We start from the raw sequence: 21,762 nt of genomic DNA, 5'->3' as shown, positions 1-21,762 counted from the left end.
GAAGCTGCGGTAAAGATAAGGGGTAAATAGTCTGCTGTATAGAGCTGTGAATTTAACTTTTATTTCCCTCCTGAAGAGTCTCTGCTGTCCTGTCAGTACCCATTTCTCCCACTTTGGGGTATTTCTTTGACCTGGAAGCCCTGTGTCACAGTTGTTCTCCGCCTATTGGGAATAGTTACAACCCCATTCAGAGCCCAGGAATTCCCCATCTTCATCAGTCAAAGGAATAATTCTTGAGCCTATGCAATAATTCTAACCATTGCAGACTCAAGCAAGGCCCCGGGGCTCAGACCAAACTGTCCCAAAAAGGCTCTGTGGCCACTTCTGCCAGATCAGCATCCTAACCTAGCAGTGAATATTTGAGATCAACCACAGAGGAACAAATTCTAATTTTATCTAGATGAATAGATTCATAGATTACAAGGCCAGAAGGGACCATTGAGATCATCTAATCTGACCTCCTTTGTAAAAAGAGCCATAGGACTTCTCTGAATTAATTCCTGTTTGAACAAGACATATTGTATAAAAATATCCAATCTTGATTTTAAAATTAGCCAGTGTCATAGAATCCACCACAGTCCTTAATAAGTTGTTCTAATAGTGAGCGTTCTAGGTGTGCAGGAAGAGTCTCATGCTGGCGTATATTGCAGTATATTCACGAGTCATTCCTCCATTGTTGGGGCAAAGCACCCAGAGAACTGGGAATGGGGAAGTTTGGTCTAAACCTTGTAGTTTGGGCCAATCTCAACTCAGACTATAAACCCTTCTCCTTAAAGAGGAGTGTGGCTGTTATAATGCATCATCAGGCTATAGGGCTCAACAATAAAATACAACGGGAAGAAGCCCCAAGAGAAGTTCATTGTAAACAGAGCTCAGCACTCAGCCAGCCTAGGCACATGCTGCGGGCAGGTCTACACTCTAACTTGCATTGCTCAGGGGTGTGAAAAAGACACACACACCCCGAGCAAAGCAAATTACAGTAACCCCAAGTGCTGTCCACACCAGCGCTATGTCATCAGGAGACGCTCTTCCACCGACATAGCTTCTGCCTCTTGTGGAGGTGGAGTAATTATGCCTGTTTAGTTTAGAAGGAATTTATAGTCCGGTTGTACACTGCTGGCCTGTCTCTTCAGAGTGTGGATCAGGCCCTTTTCTCAGGGCCTCAGCTTTATTGCTTCCACATAGAACATCAACACACAACTGCACATCAATTGTCCCTTCCCCCCAACCTGGGGTCTTTTGCAGGGGCTTATCTATTCCCTACAGATTTTCTCTCTACAGGCCACTTGCTTGGGAGTCATGCTCCAGGGCCTCCCACAGGAGCTATCCTGCTTCCTGCAGCTCTCCCCACTTGACCATGGGGCTTCCTGCCAGAGTCTGCCTCCACCGGGCAGCTCTCTTCCCATCTGAGTCCTTTGCTGGTTTTTATAATCACCTGATGCCTATCTGACCAGTTTCAGCCGGGATGTAGGTGATCCATCACAGGTGAGGTTGGGCCCAGATTCCTTTAAAGTGCCAGCCACCCTGATACACTGTCTGTCATTTTAGATTTACTCACTATACGGGCTATGGGGAATAAGAAATGTATTTCACTGCTGAGTCCCATTGGAGTGTGGGTGTATCCAGTATATTGGACCATCTATGTGTGTGTGTAAATATATCTGCATTCCATACAGATCAATCTACCAGGAATAATAATGTTCAGAATAAAAAAAAATTCACCGATAGAGGCACAAGAAAAAAGGCAAATGTTAAAAACGAAGGCAGGTCAGGGATAATCATTTCAACTGATGTGCAGAAAAATAATTCTACAAAAGCTAGAAATGTAATTTGTGAAGGGAAATTCATTGAAAAGTCTTTTGATGCAGATACAACATTTCAGAACTCCCTGGCATATTGATACCTTTATAATTGCTGACATGTTGCCTACTGCATTGAATGTCATTCTCTGTCTTGTAACCTGGCTACTGATTCTTCAACCACAGTGCAGTTATTTTCAATGTAAGAACAAAAACCTACACTAAATTATTTTTAATGCACTGTTAGAGACTGTAAAATATGCCACAAGATGACAATATACTCCCCATTAATTTCTAAAGCACTACATCATAGATCTGGCAAATAATATTAGTGTGATTTGCTTTTGTAGCTATATTGTTTTGCTTTCAAAATTGCTAGATATTCCCTTGAGTATTTATACCTCAACAAGCAGAAAGGGTTTAGCTATTCATAAACAAATAAATAAAAAGTCATAATCTGTATGAAATGTTGTTTTAGACTTCAATGTGATTTTGCATTTTAAAAAAGCCAGGACAAAAGGAGAAGCACGTGAGACAGAAAGAAGGACTCTTTAAGAAACTAATATTTAGTCTTATCTTGATCCTGTGGGATGCTGTGGGCCTTCCCCTGCCACTGACATCAATACCTTGCAGATTTCAGTAGGTGAGGCAACTTATCTAATAGAGTCAGCAACAGAGTTTGGTGACATTTTTTGGATGAATAGGTTATTTCCCAAAACATCGAGTTTCGATCAACCCAAAACTAGTCACAAATTTTGACACGAATTTGCTGAATGGTTTCAGCCAAACAAAATTTTCAGGACTTAGCTGCTGTGACATCCTCTGGGGTGGAGTCAGGACTGTGGAGCAGCTGTGCTCCCTTTAACTCTCCTGCTTACCCTGTCTCCTACACTGCCATGCTAGTGACAAGCAACCCTTTTTGTTTAATGTTCGGAGCAGGTATAAAGGGGAAAGGGGATGGCGATGAGACACGGGATTTCTCATTTATATTTTTAGACGTGTGTTTTATATCGAAATATCTGTACAGGAACAATTGTGCCAGTTGTTATACACAAGTTTAGGTGATAGCTGACCTCTTACCAAGACTACAGTATTTTGCTTAGAGTCTTTGGCCCTTAAAAACGGAGTGGGATTGCCTTGCTTAGGACTGGAGATCAGATGGATGGACTTCTGGCTCACTTTCTCTCCATCTTCCCATTCCTGTGTGTGGGGTTACATCTTGTTAAACCTTTAAAGGGTTTGTCCCCCATTGCTTCTTCAACCCAGCAGTTTGCAAGTGTTACAAAATGTATCCACCCAGGACAAGCCAAGGAAAGGAAACGGGGAGGAAAAACATGAGGGTATTTCAAGTTTCCTGTTCATCTGAGTGGGAGACTGCATTACTGTGCATTTAGCTTTAGGGGAGCAGTGTTAGGCTACACATCAGCAGCTCCAGCTTTTGTGCCTACAGCTCCAGAGCATGCGGTTGGAGGTGGGGGCTGGTCCCTCTTTAGGGGAATAGTCCCCTGAGGTAAGAGACTGCTGCAGCCTCTCTGTATTTCAGCAAAGAGGGAACCAGCTCCCCTCTGTGTAGACGGTGTCTCCTGTTGGTCCCCCAGATTAGATGTCCCTGTGCTGCCTGCCAGGCCTCTTGGAAGTTCATGGGAGCAGCAAGCATAGAGCTCAAATTGGAAAAGCCCAACCTGTCCATCGCTGTCTTGTACTGCATGTCTTTTTGGAGCTTGGTATACTGAGTCCCTGAGCTGGCTAGGGCCTGGGTGTACCATTGCCATACAATAGAAGACAACAGTGTTGCCCACCTCAGAGGATCAAAAATCATGAGTAAGGCTACAATTATGTCACGGAATCCATGACTTCCACTGACCTCTGTGACCTTTTCTGCCCCGGGGCTGGAGCACCCAGGTAGCCCTGCCCCCGCAGGTGGGGGGGACCCTGCAGCCTGCAGCCACGATGGGCGGACCTGGGAGCCCCAGCAGCAGCAGTGGGTGCTGAATCCGATTATCCCTTTTGTCAGGGATACTTTTAGGGGAAGTCATGGACAGATCACAGGTCTCCCTGAATTTTTGTTTATTGCCTGTGGCCTGTCCATGACTTTTACTAAAAATATCCTGTGAAAAAAACATCGTCTTAATCATGAGTCAGACCTCTCCAAAACTGAGACTGGCCCCAATATCCTGAGGTAAAACAAATTCTGTGGTTTTGGTGTGCAGGAATTGTCATCTTCACATCAGCCCATCTCTCCTGCCCCCCAGCTTCATGTCAGTTCTGTCCCACAGCTGCCCACTCCCCCCCCATCAATTCTGTGACCCATCCATTCTGCCCCTCCAGCTCCCCATCAGCTCTGTTCCCCCCCTCAGCCGTACCTTGGGTCCTCCTGCAGCCCCTGGGATTCATCACCCCTCCCCCGAAGGCTGGGTGGAGACTGCCTCAGGGGCCCCCTCACCCTCTTCCAGACTGGAGGGCAGAGCCAGGGGGGTTTTATCCACCTTTCTGGCTTAGCTTGAGTGTTGCAGGAGTGGGGAGGAACGGAAGAACTGTCTGCATTGTACACAGCAACGGAGGGGCCAAGGGGGGGTGCAGCCTCCCTGAGCTGCTGGGTGGTCACCTCTAGGCAGAGCTGAAATTCACTAGATGGCTGGCGCTTCTTGTGTCATCGCCAGAGTGGTTCCAACCCTGCCCACTTGACTCATGAAAAAAAATCATGAGAGCTGGCAGCAGTGTGATAAGTGTATTTTTAATTAGTTTGAAAATAGATCAGTTTATAGGGCTTGTGCATGTCTGCTATGATAGCAAGGTTTATAGCAAATGAAAATCAGGTAGTAGTTTCCATACCTAGTGATAGTCTCCAAAGTTATTTATCTTTTATATTGCCTAGGACCCCATTGTGCTAGGTGCTGTACCAAGACAGATTACAATCCAAGTCATATGTAGTATGATTGATTACTTGTACTAGAATGGCATTTAAAAGCCACTGTCTAGAGTTTGAAAATAGATCAGTTTATAGGGCTTGTGCATGTCTGCTATGATAGCAAGGTTTATAGCAAATGAAAATCAGGTAGTAGTTTCCATACCTAGTGATAGTCTCCAAAGTTATTTATCTTTTATATTGCCTAGGACCCCATTGTGCTAGGTGCTGTACCAAGACAGATTACAATCCAAGTCATATGTAGTATGATTGATTACTTGTACTAGAATGGCATTTAAAAGCCACTGTCTAGAGTGGCTCATGACCATGAGTGCCAAGCTCTGGGCAGACTGTTAAGAAGCAAACAGGTTGTGTGTTCTACACTGAGGTCAGGTGTACACTACAGACCTATGTCGGTATAACTGCGTCACTCATGGGTGTGAAAAATCCACAGCCCTAAGAGAGGTAGGTACTGACCTTAACCCCCCTGTGTAGACTGTGCTTTCCTGTCGACATAGCTACAGCCTCTCGGGGAGGTGGATTAACTAAGCCAACGGGAGAGCTTTCTGCCCTCTGCATAGGATCATCTTCACTTAAGCGCTACAGCAGCACAGCTGCACTAATGCAGCGTTTTAAGTGTAGACCTGCCCTCAGGTTTCACCAGCCAAGTATCAAGTGTGAACTCCACAAGTGCTACAACAGCCTTAACATGGAGTCCCCTGGAGTACTCTGGTCTATCTTGCCACCTAGGCAAGCTTGTCTTTGTGATAGATGGTCCCTTACACCAAAAATCACAACGATATTCAGGTTACTTCCAGTCCCAAATGACCAGTCATTTATCCCAGGACAATTGTACCTCAGATCTCAAACCTAAGACATCGCTTGTAACCAGTCCTATAACACTAACTAAAGATTTATTAACTAAGAAAAAGAAACGATTTATTTACAAGGTTAAGCAGGTAACACACACACACAAATGAGTTACAGTCCTAGATTCCAAAAAGTGATAGTAGCTGCTATAGCTCTAGTGCTTTAGGGATAACCCAAACTAAGCAGCTTGTGGATCTCTTGCATTAGCTTATGCTTAGAAAAATTGCCCTCTCCACATTCCAAGTTCCTTCTGCTCAGGGATTTTTATTCCCTTCCTCCAAAGTTCAAATTGATGGGACAAGTGTTGGTGCCTGTCTCCCAGGGTGAAAGTAACTTAATGGACTTACCAGTATGCAGGGTGGCCGGGGTCCTGAGCAAGGTGGGGGGAGGCTCTGGGCCCCCAGAAGAGGCTGGGGCCAGACTCCCCACAGCCAGCCCTTCAGCGCTGCCCAGCCTGCACCTCTGGAGGCTCCATTGGCAATTTAAAGGGCCAGGGGTTCTGGTCACTGCTGGGAGCTCTGGGCCCTTTTAAATTGCTGGGCCCCGGGCAGCTGCCCTCCCGCCCACCTCCATCAGTGGCCCTGCCGGTACAGTGGGCTTTTCTTACCGGTATGCCGTACTGGCTTACTTTTACCTCTGCTGTCTCCTCATCATGGATTAGGGGTGGGGGACAATCAAGGAAGTCTTTGTCCATTGATGTTTCACAATGACTCATTTTGGTTTCAGTGGGCCTTCTTGTATGCACAATGAGCATGTTACATTAATTAATGCTTCTTTCCTGTTTTAGTTACACAGTTACAGAGGTGTACAATGCCCACACTCAAAAGAGCTTTATACCATGTGCTACAGGTGTTATAAGTGAGAGCAATGCATGCAGCATCCTACAAGCATTTCATCAAGTCACAACACTAAACACCTTCTTATCAATTTAACATCTGTTTTAACAATGCTAACACACAGGTGAGCTAGACTGATTTCCAGCTATGCATTTGTCAGTGTTGTCAGGCCTAGGGGCCTTGGCAGGAGATGCCACCGAGTCTGCCAGTATCACAACTCCAATCAAGATCAAGGCCCCATGGTACTAGGTCCTGTATAAACATAGCCCTCAGGCCAGCAGACACTTGGGTATGCGATTAACTTGACACACTTGAGCAGTCCTAACTGAATTCACTGGGACTACTCGCATGATAAACTTGTTCACAACCCTGAGTATTTGCAGATAATATAGTAAGAGAGTTTCTGCCTCTGAGGTTGCAAATGACAGGTATCCTGTAAAATATATTTTAAAGAGAGACTAGTACCCTTCAAAAAGGGACATTGATGAAACTTTGTATCTCTACACAGGGTTACCTATCCAAAAGAATATCCATGCAAAAAGGCTATATTGCTGTAATGAAGGCAGTGTTCTTTGTCTGAATGATTCATTAAGGTGCCTGCTAAATGCTGAATAGGTCCCATATGGAGAGTGAGTAACTGTCCTATTCAGCTGACACAAAGCGCAGCTTAGGAAACCCATGAATAAATAACCAGCCTTACACTTCCAGGCCCAAGCCTAACAGAGAAATGGCAGGCTGTGCAGGGCCACTTTCCAGTATTATTAGCAGTGTCCCAGAAATCCAACATTGATGGTGTCATCAAAATTGAGTTGGCATTGAAGAAGGAATCACACATTGTGTAAGTACAGACATTTAAAGGAACCAGCAAGCTGAATGTTTGTTGCTAATGATTTGGATGTATGTCCGTGGATCAGCTGTGTATACTATTCTGTGCTAATAATAAACCTCCATATGTTCCCAAGTTTTCATATTTATTAGAATTGTTTTTGTGCCACTGGAGCCTTGTGTGATTCTTTTGTTTGATTCCTTTTAGAGCTATATTGTGTGGTATTAAAAATGCCTGTTGCTGTTGTCTCATAATGATCAGGTATTTAATAGGCTCTCATGTTGACCACTTTGCAGGTAACAGGTTGTTCATGCGGTCTGCAGGTTTTGTGTGGCAAAAGGAGCTTCAGTCAAAAGATATCTACAAAACTCAGCTTTAGTGAAAAAGATGCCTTAAAAGCTTTGATAGAACTACTTACTTATACTTATCAGAAATTGAAGCAAATAATGCTGTCTTCCAGATGTCTACTATTCTGTGCTGTTTAATATTATTGTTATCATCATCATCGTCATGATTTATTATGTGTATTGGAGTAGCTAGCACCTATCGACTCCACTCATAGATCAGGACTCTATTATGCTTCCTGCACATAACAAAAAGACAGCACCTGCCCCAAGGAGCTTACAGTGTAGCACAAGACAACAGATGGATACAACAGACAGACGGGGAGTACAAGGAAACAGTGCGGGCAATACTGGTCAGCAAGAAAGGCAGCAGGTCTCAGCACACCAGCTGCGTAACCATTGTCAAGTGTTCTGTAGGCATTAGGGTGGAATAGAATGTGAAGGAGGGTAATGACGTTTATGGGGAGATCTTGCCAAGCATAAGGGGAAGCATGGGAGAAAGTGTGAAGGTGCTTATTTGAAAATGTAACAAAAGGGTGATGAAGGTTGGCACTCTTGGCAGAAAAGAGGCAGGAGCTGATATCTCAATAGTGTAGAAAAGATGGTAGTATAAAAATGGCAACAAAGAATAAATCAACCCCCTTTTTGTCATCTTATGATATGAGTCGTTTAGAAGAACATTACATGATCACATAAATGTATGACATATTTAATCAGCAAACTTTTACTCTATATTCCTTAATTTTGGAATGTGACTTATCTGCAAATATTATGGGGTGTTGCTCAGACACACCATAGGTAAGGCTGAAACACAGTTTCTGTTTTAAAGCTAATTTTTCAAAGTGCTCTAAAATCCACATGCATAGTTAAATTGGCCTGGAAAATGCCAGTAGATGGACTGGGGGTGAGTTTGTGGTTCAAATGTTCAGTTTATGAAAAGCTGATAAGACATAGGGTCTGCTCTTTTTCCTATGAAAATCAACTGCAAAACACCCAATGAGTTCAGTAGGATAAGATCATGTCTAATATTGGTCTGAGCTTATAGAGTCTTATAACTGATGAAAAAATAATTTAATCAACCTTTGGTATGTTTCCAATTGACAAAGTGCACCAGTATAAAGTTTACTGAAATGCCAGAGATGAAAAGGTCAGCCAACCTGCTCAGGTCTTCAGATTAGTGAGGCTTTTTATTTAGTTGCAGCAAGATTCATGTGACAACAATGGATTCAGTGAATGGAGATCTGTGAAATATTTAAATGATTTAAAACCATAACTTCCCTGAGAGGAAGATAATTAGTTTACTGTTACAAGAGTAGTGCTTATTCAAGATAAGTGGGGATTAATTTAATTTTGAAAGTCTATTTTTAACTGTGTGTATGTATACACTGTATCTATTTAAAGTGTATTATTATTTATACTACAGTACTGCTTAGGGACCCCAATCCAGGATCAGGGCCCCTTTGTGCTAGGCCTTGTACAAATGTAGTAGAAAAGACAGTCTTTGCTCCAGAAATTTTGCAATCTGGGTTCATGACAAAAAATAACGCTCAGATGTAGGGATGCATGCATGGCTCTATATCCTTTTTTATATGTTGTGTTTAATCCATAGCAGTGAGAAGCTAAAACTCACTAAATCATATTATTTCTTTAATTGCAACCTACTCTGTTAATTACAATATATACCTAGTACTCACTATAGACATACTCACTGATACACAATTACCATGCCACGCTTACATGTCTGGTAATGTGTTGCACTTGTTTTAACTCATCAGGGATGGCTTGTGAATAGGCTTATGAATCTACTAGCCGAGGTCCTGATTCAGCCAATGGGACTACTCCCAATCTTAAAGTTATACATATGGTTAAGTGCTTTGCCAAATTGAGGCGTTTGAGGGGAATTAGCCCTTCTGATATTTGGGTTTCTTTCCTGCACAAATTAAGTTTGTTGACATCCTGCCCTTGCATTAAAATTTCTTTTTTCACCTGGCTTAAGGAGTTCTCTGTAGCTCTTGTAATTAGGGACTCTTCTCCCCTCTCCTCCCTCTTAACCTAACTTAGGGCCTGATGCAATTTTAGTTGAAGTCAGTGAAATAACTCACATTGACTTCAGTGGGAGTTGGTTCAGACTCATATAGTTGTTGCTGTGCATTAAGTGTATACTCTCCATATACGTATCTTATAAAATACACAGGCCCTGATTGACTAAGACTATGTCTACCCTATGGACCTGACAGTGGCACAGCTGTCCTGCTGCAGCTGCGCTGCTGTAAGGTCTCCTGTATAGCCGCTCTACAGTAACTCCTCACTGAACGTCCTCTCGCTTAATGTTGTTTCGATATTATGTCCCTGCTCAATTACAGAACATGCTCCATTTAAAGTTGTATAGTGCTTCACTATAACGTTGTTTGGCTGCCTGCTTTGTCCACAGCTGGCAGCGTTCAGGAGGCAGGGGGGAGGAGCGAGGACGCGGCACACCTCCCACCTCCCTCCCCTGCCTCCTGCCCGCGGCAATCAGCTGGCTTGCGGTGTTCGGGAGGCAGGGGGAGCCTGCAAGCCATGTACTCGCTCCTCCCTCCTGCCTCCTGAATGCTGCAAGCCAGCTGATTGCCACGGGCAGGAGGCAGGGGAGGGAGAGGGAGGAGCGAGGATGTGCGGAGTACAGGGGGAAGATGGGGGGAAAGAAGAGGCGGGTTAAGGGTGGGGGCTTGGGGGAAGAGGTGGCGTGGGTGGGCCGAGGGCTGAGCCCCCTGCCCTGGTGCTTGCAGAGTAGGGGAAGCTGCCACTGCTGCTGCACAATGTGCTTCTCCCAGCCTACAGCACCTTCAGCCTCCTTGCCTGCCTCAGTGTCTCCAGTGCCAGGGGGCTGTGCCTGTGTGGGGTAAGGCGGGGGCACCTCCCAACTATAGTACTGTACTGTATGGCAAAAAAAATTTCCCTGGAACCTAACCCCCCCATTTACATTCATTCTTATGGGGAAATTGGATTCACTTAACATCGTTTCACTTAAAGTCGCATTTTTCAGGAACATAACTACAACGTTAAATGAGGAGTTACTGTATGCCAGCAGGCGAGAGCTCTCCTGTGGGCATAATTAAACCACCCCCAATGAGCGGCAGTAGCTATGGAGGTGAGAGATACTTTCCCGCCGACATAGCGCTGTCCACACCGGCGCTTTTGTTGGTGAAACATATGTCAGTCAGGGGTGTGAAGTAAACACACACCCGACCGACAAAAGTTTTGCCAACATAAGTGCTAGTGTAGACAAAGCCTAAGCTGTTTGACAGGCCAGGTATGTCTATTGGAAGTGGTAAGAGTAAATGAATCACATTACATAGTGAAGTTTATAACCAAAAGTGATTCATTTAAAATGTGATACAGTCCATGGTGCAGCATTATAAATTCCCTTTTTCCTCCGTTTCCTCTCACTTTCCCTTCTGATGAAGTCACAGGAAATATGTCTTTAGTTGTCATTAAAATTCCTTGACTTGATCCCTGCTGACTTTAATCAGGCAAAGTTCCCTTTTGTTTTGAAGTTTTGCCCAAGACTACAGGTTGTGCACTTCACCCTTTACCCAAAGCCTACTGAAGTCAATGGGAGTCTTTCCTTTGACTTCAACAACTCTGGATTGCCCCTAAGCATTACATTTCTGACTGGCATCTTTAAGCTCAATAAATGATATTTTGATTGTTGTCAAGAAAGGACAATGCTAAGAAAAGTACAGTGGTAAGCATTTTGCTAGAGTTTGTATCTAATCAAACCCTAAAAACTGAGCACCTAGAGAAATCCACCCCACTGCTGAGGGCCACAACATGCACCACTTAAACCTTATTTTGAGGGCTTATGTTCAGCTTTACTCTTCCTGACCGTAGTGCCTGAACATTTGTTCAGATAGGCGCGCTCTCAGTCCTGGGGTTCCAGTTGTGAGTAGTAGCATATGGTGTAAGAACTAAACCACCACCTTTGGTAAATTAGTTCCCCCCATTCCTGTAGAAACTGAGTTGAAGTGGTGCATGAAACCAATGCAAATTTTATTTTCACATATCCACTGTTATAAATTATGAGGTATGCTTCAGAGAACTGTTGAAGGCTTATTAATTTAGTTTGGCTTTTAATGAGTAGGATATTTTTATTAACCATCACTTGCAAAGCACGTATGGAGAGACATGCTATTAAAAACTGGGGGTTCTCAACTGGGGGTATGTGTACCCCTGGGAGTACACAGAGGTCTTCCAGGGGGTACATAAACTCATCTAGATATTTGCTAGCTTTACAACAAGCTACAGAAAAAGCACTAGTGAAATCAGTACAAACTAAAATTTCATACAGACAAAATGAGAAAGAAAGCAATTTTTCAGTAATAGTGTGCTGTGACACTTGTATTTTTTATGTCTGATTTTGTAAGCAAGTCGTTTTTAGGTGAGGTGAAACTTGGGGGTATGCAAGACAAAGCCAACTCTTGAAAGGGGTAGTCTGGGAAGTTTGTGAGCCACTGATGTAAATCACATTATATTGTGGAAAAGAGGCATGCTGTTAGCTGTGGTTTAAACAAATGTAAGGATTTACCTGTTTTTGTTTTTTGTTTCCCTACAGTTTAGAAATGATCTACCATATTTGCAACCTGCAGTGCCACAGAAAACATTAGATCGGATCCAATTTATAGAAGAGAAAACCCAGATTTTTCAATCTAATGTCACAACACTAACTCAAGAGAATCATCACTGGAGATTTTTAGTAAGTCTTCTCTGGTTATTCTTTTTGTCTTACTTTAGCTGAATGGTGAATTTAGACACAAGTGTGATTTTGCAGTCCAAAGATTCTTTAATTCCAGAGGTTGCAGTGAACTAAACTCAGCCTGCTTTATTACTTTTGTTATGCTTTTGAATGTTTCAATACTTTGCATTGGTATCACAAGTTGTATAATAGAGTATTATTACAGTTTTGTACAGTAGTAACGTCTGAAAAAAAAATAGCAAGAATCATATGGACCATATGTATAAATATGGAAGGAGAATTTACTGTTGATAAACAAAGTTGTGATGCATTGTCTTGGGCACAAAATCATAGGGCCAGAACCTCAGTTGGTGTAGTTCAGCATAGCTCCAAGCTCTGCCGATTTATACCAACTGAGGATCTGGCCCATAGATATCAGTCGGATTATCTGGTTATAATTCAGAGCAGAAGTTGGATTTATATATTTATACGTGGCATTCTCGCTCTCTACAGATTACAAAATGTGCCATCAGTAGAATATTTTAGAAGAGGTTGTTTTCAGAATATAGTAGCTCTAGGAAAAGAGAACAGTTGTCAAAAACTTTTTTTTAAAAGGTGTGAGGAGTAGTGTCTTGTCATTCCTAGAAGGTCTGGTGGGGTTGAATTCTTCCAGAAGCAGGTAGAGTGACAGGTTTTCAAGTTAGTTTGAAAGCAAATAAATGATTCAGTCAACCAATTGCTTTAAAATCAGAATTTGCTGACTTTTTTAAAGTTGACTGTTCAGATCTGCAAATGCAGCATTGAAATTTGATGTATATAAGTAATAGTGGTGTATCAACTTTTGCTTCTCACTGCACAAGGGGTTATTCCTGCTTGTGCTGTAAAAAGTGGTAAACACATTTTTTGGCTTGGTATTTCAGAGGAGAAATACCATTAAGTAGCGAAATCATATTGCAGCCTTAAACCAAATTGAACTAGTTGACTTATCTTAAATTGTTCAGGGTCAGTTTTCAGCAGAGAATGCAGCTGTGCATAGGGAATTGGACTTATCGTGCACAGTGATGGCCTTTTAAAACTTACCAATTGCCTGAGATAATTAAGGCCCATGATCCTACAATCGGATGTGAGTGGGTGGACTCTTCCATTGGCATGGATCAGAGTGTAGGCTAGGGGCTTAAATACGTATTTGCAGTTAAATAACCTCACTTCCAGCTGTATTTATGGTATTTCCTATAGGCATGTGTATAGGGAACTAGAAGTTGGTTTTGAAAATCTGAAGTTACCCTTATATTTTCCAATTTGGCCCAAGATAACCTTCTGAGGGCCACCACTATAGTATCATGGAGTGATAATTGCAATTATACACCTGTTTTCCTGCCCACCTTTCTAAAACGTGTACCCTTCCTTATCAGCAACAGCTATTATTTTAAATTTAGTTTCTTCTGTTGTGAGTCTGCTGTATATTATCTGATTGGTGCTAAGAAATGCCTTTTAATAAATTGACTGTGAATGCATGTTGTGTTTGTTAGCTTACAGTCTCATTGCAAGTTCAGGATTGGAAGGTGCATAGATGAGTTTAATATAATTTTTCTGTTTTCTGCCACATGGAAAAGAAATAGCGACCAATTAGATTCAATAGCAACATATTCTGTAATAAAAAGTATGGCTGAGTTTGGATCTGTTTTGTGGTCTTTCATTTCTCTTGATGCTGCCTTTATTGTATGATTATAATGAGTTATTTAGAAAAGAGCAAAAACAAGAAATTGATTAATGTAAAGGAACAGTGAAACTTTGTTAACTGAGCACCCAAAGGACCCGCAAAAATCTATCCTAAAAGCTGAGCCAAGTTGTACTCTAAACCTCATGAGACACTTTAAAGAACACACAAGTTAAAATGTTAGTGAATGGAGATGGCCTTTAGTGCGTGGACATCTACTGAACAACACTGGGATAGGGACCTACTTAAAAGTTACCGTAGGTGGGTTACTCCTTGATGAAAGATATTTAAACTTTCATAATTCCTGTTGACACAAAGGGAAGTTGCAGATGCTCAGCACCTTTCTAGATGCACTTAGTGTCTTGCAGGATTGGGTCCATATTCTGATTTTGGCTTGACTTGGACTTGAGCTCTGTCCCTGGGCCTGTCTTCATCTAGCGCTGAGTCTCAAAGGTTATGTAGTCAGATGTATTAGTTTAAGAATATAGTAGTTTAGGCCAGTTACATTGTCTGTGTTCAAAGTAATCTGAAACCTGGTAAAGCAGGTTCCTGACCCTTGATTTAGATCTGTACCTCAGGACTTAATGTCTCAGCTTAATGCCATTTTATCGGGATATATTAATTTCAAATGAACTGGGATGTCATTACTCTCCAGTACTAAATCAATTGCATATTTTTAATTGGATTTGCAAAACAAAATTTGAAAACTGGATGTGCTCACTTGATCTCATAAAGTCCTAACTTCGGCATCCATCATTTTGAGCTCTCCAGTGATAAAGATAATTTTATTAGTCCTGTGTTAGGTCCTTGTTTTTGGTATATTGAATAAATTGGTAGGCTGACAAATGTGGACTGTAGTGATGCTTCTTTGATATCTTATAGTGGTGCATAAGTTATGCCTGGCTTTGTGTGTGTGGGAGGCGTGTGTCCTGGAAAAGAGGGCCAGGTGTGTAATTTGTTGCTCATGTGTCATATTTATTAGTATGCCTGAAGATATGTAAATATTTTAGCTTCCTTATTTGTACTTCAGTAAGTCAACTTCAGGCCTTAAAGGGAACAGGATAAATATACATTAAAGTAATGTACAAGTATTAGAGAGTCTCTTTGTTGAAAGAGAAACATTGTATACAGGTCACTGTAGGAAGTATTGTCTTTTGTAGGAGGCATAATACAGTTCCTAAGCACTGATTGTTATTAACAATGCAGTAATATTTTTTGCAAGAGTGAAATTTAAGAGAGATTCAACCAATAATGTCTTACAGGAATTAAATAGGGCTCTATAGAAATTACTTTAATCTCCTTTAGAATTTGTTAATGAATAGTGCAAATCTATAGGTTTTTTAAATTTTGTGGAAGTCTCTCTCAAATTTTATAGGCTAGACAGATAAATAGATATCTACCCTACAAACTTATTTTTTGTTGAATTTTAAGGAAGCTGCTATGTAGTGGTGGTGCACACCTGCTAAACAACGTTTGTATTCCACACCATATTTAACTGCATTTCCCTGGTGGTTAGTTGAAATGGTTCCTGTATTTATTCAAGATTCAGTCCTGCAAATAGAACTGCACAGAGTCCAGCACAGAGTCCTACTTAAGCAAATGGGACACTGTGAAGGGCTAAGGATCCACAGATATAGATCTGTTTGCAGGCTCTGGCCATAGTCTAAGCCCTTTCAGATCCTTTGGGATTGAAAGCTGCTATTGAACTGTAAGATACTGTGATTGTTAGTGCTGTGAGTAGCATGTATGTTGGTTAGTTATTTGGTATGCATTTTCTGGTTTCCAGATAATACTCAGCACTTACACAGCTTTTGATCTTCAAAGCACTTGGCAATCATTAACTAACTAATTTGAAAGAAAATTCCTAAAAATAAACCCCTCTGTAGATAAGAATAAATGAGACTTTTTTTAGCCTGCTCTTCTTATTCTCCTGACATTGCACCTCATGGAACAGCAAGTGAAGGCATGACTCTGACACTGCCTAAAAGCCTGATTTCTGAAGCTTGAGATTCTAATTTTGGTGGGGAATTTATCCGTTTGAAGGATTGGAGTTTTATTCCATCTGAAGTATTTATGTTTAATATGATGGGAGAAAAGTTTTTAAATGTGATGTTTTGAACTACTATTAATGCCTGCTTTGCATCTCTATAAAACGAATAATTATACAGCTGTGATGTGAACTGAATATTCGTTTTTGATGAAAAATGTTCCTATTCAGGTGAAAAGTAAAGCCTGTATTATGTGAGTTCTGTTTAGTAGAACACATTTGAGAACATAGATAATTGTTAGTAGAGTTATCATAGCTAACAAAAGGGGCCAGATTCTCATACCATTGAAATCAATGTCAAAACTCTCATTAATTACAGTCGGTCCAGGAATTGTGCCCCAAGTGTGTATCCTTAATGAAGATGAACCCCGAGTGACTGGATGGCTCATGGGATTGATAATGGGGCATAGTGCTTATTATTTGTATGTTGCTAGTTCTAGTCAAGCACAGGTTAGACAAGAGTCGATTTCATAAAGCCCTCTTTCACAGGCAATGCTAATTGACACCACTGTTTGAAGTCTCAGCCAAGAAACCAAGGGATGAAAGTACCTGACGACTGAATGACCAGTTTTAGTCCTAAAAATGTTTGGCTTAGGGTTATTTGTGGGGGAGTGAAGAAAATTTAAACTGTTGTTGGCTGGATGGTAGCAGCAATGAACTTTAGTCTCCAGGGTTGTCAATCTGGCCTCTCAGAATGACATCAGCTCCTTGGGGATAACGTAGTTTTCACACCCATTCATTTTTTTAATGAACTAAAAAAGCGACATCTGCAATGGTACATTTAATCATGTGAACCGAAGGTCAGAAAACATTAGCTCAATTCTCCTTCCTGGTGCATTTTATTTAAACAAATGTTTCATTGCAAGAAAAATCCCATGGTATCTTAACAAACAACTAGATGGAAGCTATTTCCACAAATATACATCCCCTTCATCTCTATCATTAGCTTGCTATGTACATAAATATAACCGGGGCTTGCACTAGTTACCCGTTAGTTACTAAGCAACAGTATCATTGGCCTCTGGCTACAGCTGCTAGTAAATGACTTGTAGCTCCCTGATTGTAAATTAAAGTGCTCTAAGTTTGGAATCGAGGCTGTTAAAAGGACACTAATGCGGGCATAATGCCATTTTCCACATGTAGCAACAATGTGTCAGAAGAGCTACTCAAGCAGCATCGGTTTGCTGGGTTATGCTTGTATATCAAAAAATTATAATTACTTTAGTCTTTCCCGATCCATACTGTTCTCTCCAGTACATACTGTTCTTTGTTTTAAGTCTTCCTGTCTCTACGTAAAAGGAAAAAACAATATGCATTATGCATTCCAAGCATTTACTTTGTTTTATTTTTTGCAAGGATGGCAATGCTTGATGTTCAGCATGTTACGCAAAAGCTCAGCTGAAAGAAAAATGTAAACACAATTTAAAAGAAATATCAATACTGAGAGTTTGGTTTGCAATTCAGAGACACCTCTGATTTAGGACGGCCAACTACGGGGCTGAATGTTAATGAATTACCGCAAAGAAAGCAGGCTTCAGAAGTGACATTTAATATTTCATTGTGGATAGACTGCCCTAAAAGGAAACTTACTAAGATGAGTTTTCTTCCCCATTCCCCCTGCAGCACATATATATTTCTTTGAAGGAAGGAAACAATGTCTGTGGATTAGAGCAGCATTTGGCTTTTGATACATACCTCTGTAATGTAATGGCTTGCCATATAGGCATTCACCTTCTTGTCATTTTTGTGTGTCTTTGTGAATAGTGTTTGGGCTTTTTTGACAGCCTTATTGCACTTGGCAATGTTGTAATTTTATTCTTCTTTTCCGCAAATGAATTTACTTGCATAACCTTTCATTTCTGGTGGTGTTGCTCTGGAAATAATTATTCTCTTTGCAAACGTGGAAGTCTGACTTGACTAGATTAACGCAGCACTGGTACGATAAAGAACGTTCCTATCTACAAGTCATCAAGAGAAAGTGCCATCACAAGTAGAACTGTATTGAGTTTAAGGGGAAGGGGGAAAGCAAAGCTTGTTCCCCTCTCCCAAAATGCAACAAGCTTGTTACATTCTTGAATGTGACTGCGCTAAGGCTATAAAAGGTATTTAAAACCTCAAGCCATTCAGAAATATCCGGTATAAGGAAAAATAGACTGAGTCACTGTATTGAACTAATTAGCTTGAAAGCTGGCTGACCTATTCTCAATCCCCTAAAACAGTTATTTCGGTGTTGGGAGTTTTAAAAAGATAGTTGACCTAGAAACACTTTTTCTAATAAAAACATCCTCTTCTCCACCCCCCTTTACTGTCATGGAATAAACGGGCATCCTATCTTTCTAATGCATTAGATGGTCTGGTTAATATATTCCTGATTTTAAAAAAAGGTTGCAAATAATTCTGAGTAATATGATGCTCCATCTGATGTAAACAGGGAGGAAAAAAATCTATATCAACAGCACCCAGTTTTAAAAATTGAGCTGCCTGTGGCCATCAGTAACTATTGATTTGAGCCAAGAATATTACGCCCTGTAGGATTAATGGCCAAATCCTGCTAGTCTTATTCATGTGTTGCCAGTGGGAATGCTCACTTGAATAAAGTGAGCAAGATTATGCCCTTATTTGCTATTTTTCTTTAAGATTTGGGGGCCTTCAAGGGTTAGAGGTTATTCACCATGAGTTGTCAGGATCATAACATTATAAGACCCATACATGAGGGCAGAACCAAGTGTTGCAGAAACAGCTGACTGGTGTTGTGGCTGAGTTCAGCCACTTCTCTGCTTTTTTTTTACCCCAATTGTCTCCTCTTTTCTTTCTCTGCCATTTTGAAATTCAGTATAGCTACACTGATGAAAGCACTAGGGCTGAGAGGAAAGATGATCTTCTGGACCAGGATATAGGAGTTGAACCCATATTTCCTGCCTCGGTCACAAACTCCGTTTCACCCTGGGCAGGTCACTAATATCTCTGTGCTTCGGTTCCTTATCTGTAACTTTCTCCTACCCTTTGCCGTGTCTCTTTAGATTGTAAGCACTTTGGGGAAAGGGGTGTCTCATGATGAGCATGAACAGCACCTTGCACACTGGGGCCCTGATCTCAGTTTGGGCTTCTAGGTGCCACAGTAAGAGAAATAATCATTCTTCATAAACAAACAGTCTCTTAACCGACAATTAATAATTGCACAAGAAAAGCGAACTAAATTATTCACGAGACACCTCCCACACTGACACCTGTAATGTCTCATCCAGTCCTATTTATCACCTATTTATGAGCCCTGTTGTCATAATAAAAGTTATATTTTCCTTGCGTCCTCAGGCAAAAAAATCTGTCCCTAGAATATCAAATGACCAGTCAATTCATCATTTCTTACCTTTTCTTTCTCTTTGTCTCACACAGAATGTTCCATAAAATATCTGGGTTTTTTTCTTAATCCCTTTGCTTGATTAAATAGGATAAAACATTCTTCCATTCAGTTTTGTTTAATATGTGTTCTTGTTGGAGATCTTCTGGATTTTTGTGAACAACAATTCAATTTCTGTGGAACTGGTCTTTAAAGATTAGTTTGAGGTACATTCTCTGTCCTTTGTGATACATTCATCCCAAGCTCGTTACATTTTAGTACTATGGGTTTTTTTTTAAACTCATAGCTTTAGAAATGTTTGAACAATCCAATTTATCTTTACCCGATAGGCTGTGGGTGGACAAGTGAGGTGAGTCGTGTTCAGCTCAGCAAGGATATAATGAGGCATATAAATAATTAGCAACACATATCAAAAACCTTCTGCTTATATAGGGCAAACCCCTGCATAATCCCAAAATCTTCAGTGGGGCTACTTGTTTCAGTATGGCAAGCAGGATTTGAATGTCTCTGTATGTGTCTTTCTGTAACACGATAAATACAGTGTGGAATGTAGTCATAAAAGGAAAATAATACTGTCAGAAAAAAGGCCCTCTGTATCAAGAAAGTAATAACCTTTTTAACCTTCATTGTTCCCAACTATACCAATAAATTCAACACTGGAGTGTTATACACAGCTGCAGTTAACAGTAATATCTGCAGTTTATTCCTACAACTGAAGTACCAGGAAACAAAAATGACAGCAATATCTTCAGGTGAAGGAAGTCTGACATAAACACTTGAAACAAATTCTATTAGCTATACTGTTTTAGCTGACAGAAAACTAAATTACATTGTAGACAAAGGCTGAGATTTTTAAGAGAGTCTGAGGGACTAATTTCAATGGAACTTGGGCTCCTAACTCCTTTAAGGTCTTTTAAAAACCCCATCCTAATATTCTTATAATTTTTGACATTTTAATTCATTCACCATAAGAAAACAATTAACTGTTAACTGGAAATAGGTCAAACGATTGCATCTTTATTAAGAATGCTCCATGGGGTTTATGTGGTTAAAAATTTGCCAGACCCATTTTGATGTTTTAAACCCCTTTCCATATTATTTTTAGATTTAAATTTTTTAGATTTCAGTGTTTGAGGGTTCTGTCCTAGACTAGAAGCACAAGTGCCTGAATACCATGAAAGAGTCTCTTCTCTTAAAACTTTCAATTCAGTTTTGCAGACCAAGGAGCTACAGATAGTTCAGATAAGAATCTTAACTTTTGAATGCTTTTGTGATCTGCACCCAATCTCTGAGCTTTGATGTTTTCCCATTTCTGCAGTTAACATACAATAGATGTCAAAATAATTCCACTCCAAAAATAATACTTTCCAGTGTTTTGAAGCTAGATGCATATATTCTGTATTAGTCTTCATAAATAGTAGAAATTAAAAAATCACTATCAGTTTGAGGGATACATTCAGCTTGGGCAAGTTTGTCCTAATCATAGAAATCTTCTGCAGAAAATATTCCATTAATATGGTATTTCAGTCACGTCTAATAAATGTGATAGATATGTCCGGCAAATGCGGACTCCTATTTCCTGAAAATGAGCATAGAAACCAAAATATTGGGCATTGATTTACCTCCATGTTTGGACAGAGTGCTCTTAAACAACTAACTTCAGCAAACCATATCTAAAGTTATCTAAAGCCTCAGATCATGTGAGCATTGAAGAAATAATCAAGTCAAGACACAAGAAAGACTTTCAGACCCATTAAGATCTAACAGTGCTTATTCCTGGGGGAATTCGGCACCAAAAAATTAAAAATTCTGTACAAATTAATTACAATTCTGCAATAATTCTGCAAAAATCTGCATGTTTTATTTGTCAAAATAACACAATATAATCACAACAGTTTCAATTACTTTGGTAATTTATTTCAAAATACCTGCCAGCAAGTATACAATACAAGTATAACAATGCAGACAACAAAAAAGATTCAGGAAATGTTTTTTGACAAATAGGTTCCGTACTTGGCATATTAATATGGAACTGTGGGTGATAATTCATTTAAACTACAATACAGAACCGTACTTCCTGCACCCCTCAGAAGCAGTGTAAAGGCTTGCGAGAGTCAGGGGAAATGGAGGAACTGAGGGAAGTAATTGCTGGGAAGGAGCCTGAGTATGAACTTGAAGGGTTGCTGGGTGTGGGTGGGGAAGAGTATGGAACAGTTTTTTTTGGTGTGGGTGGGGAGGGACTATTAGGGAGTTTCCCCCATGCAGAACCCTGGCTGACCCCGAGACTCTCCCATTCAGTCAGGCACATCTACCCCATCCCCATGTGTCCCTGCACCCCCACGTGTC

At 40.8% G+C, this 21,762-nt stretch overlaps 1 protein-coding gene across 2 annotated transcripts in view; it reads left to right on the top strand.

Annotated features, from left to right (window-relative positions):
- The window catches only part of RIMBP2 (RIMS binding protein 2), a 338,869-nt gene that overhangs the window by 95,010 nt on the left and 222,097 nt on the right, over positions 1-21,762 (top strand). For both annotated transcript variants that reach the window (XM_044989706.1, XM_044989705.1), the window contains one exon: positions 12,175-12,315. In XM_044989706.1, coding sequence (XP_044845641.1) covers positions 12,175-12,315 — 141 coding nt within the window. The remainder of the gene's footprint in view (positions 1-12,174; positions 12,316-21,762) is intronic.

The sequence above is a fragment of the Mauremys mutica genome, chromosome 16 (assembly GCF_020497125.1).
Source record: "Mauremys mutica isolate MM-2020 ecotype Southern chromosome 16, ASM2049712v1, whole genome shotgun sequence".
NCBI lineage: Eukaryota > Metazoa > Chordata > Testudines > Geoemydidae > Mauremys > Mauremys mutica.
The sequence above is the reverse complement of the archived record's forward strand: the minus strand, read 5'-3'. Positions and strand labels throughout refer to the sequence as shown.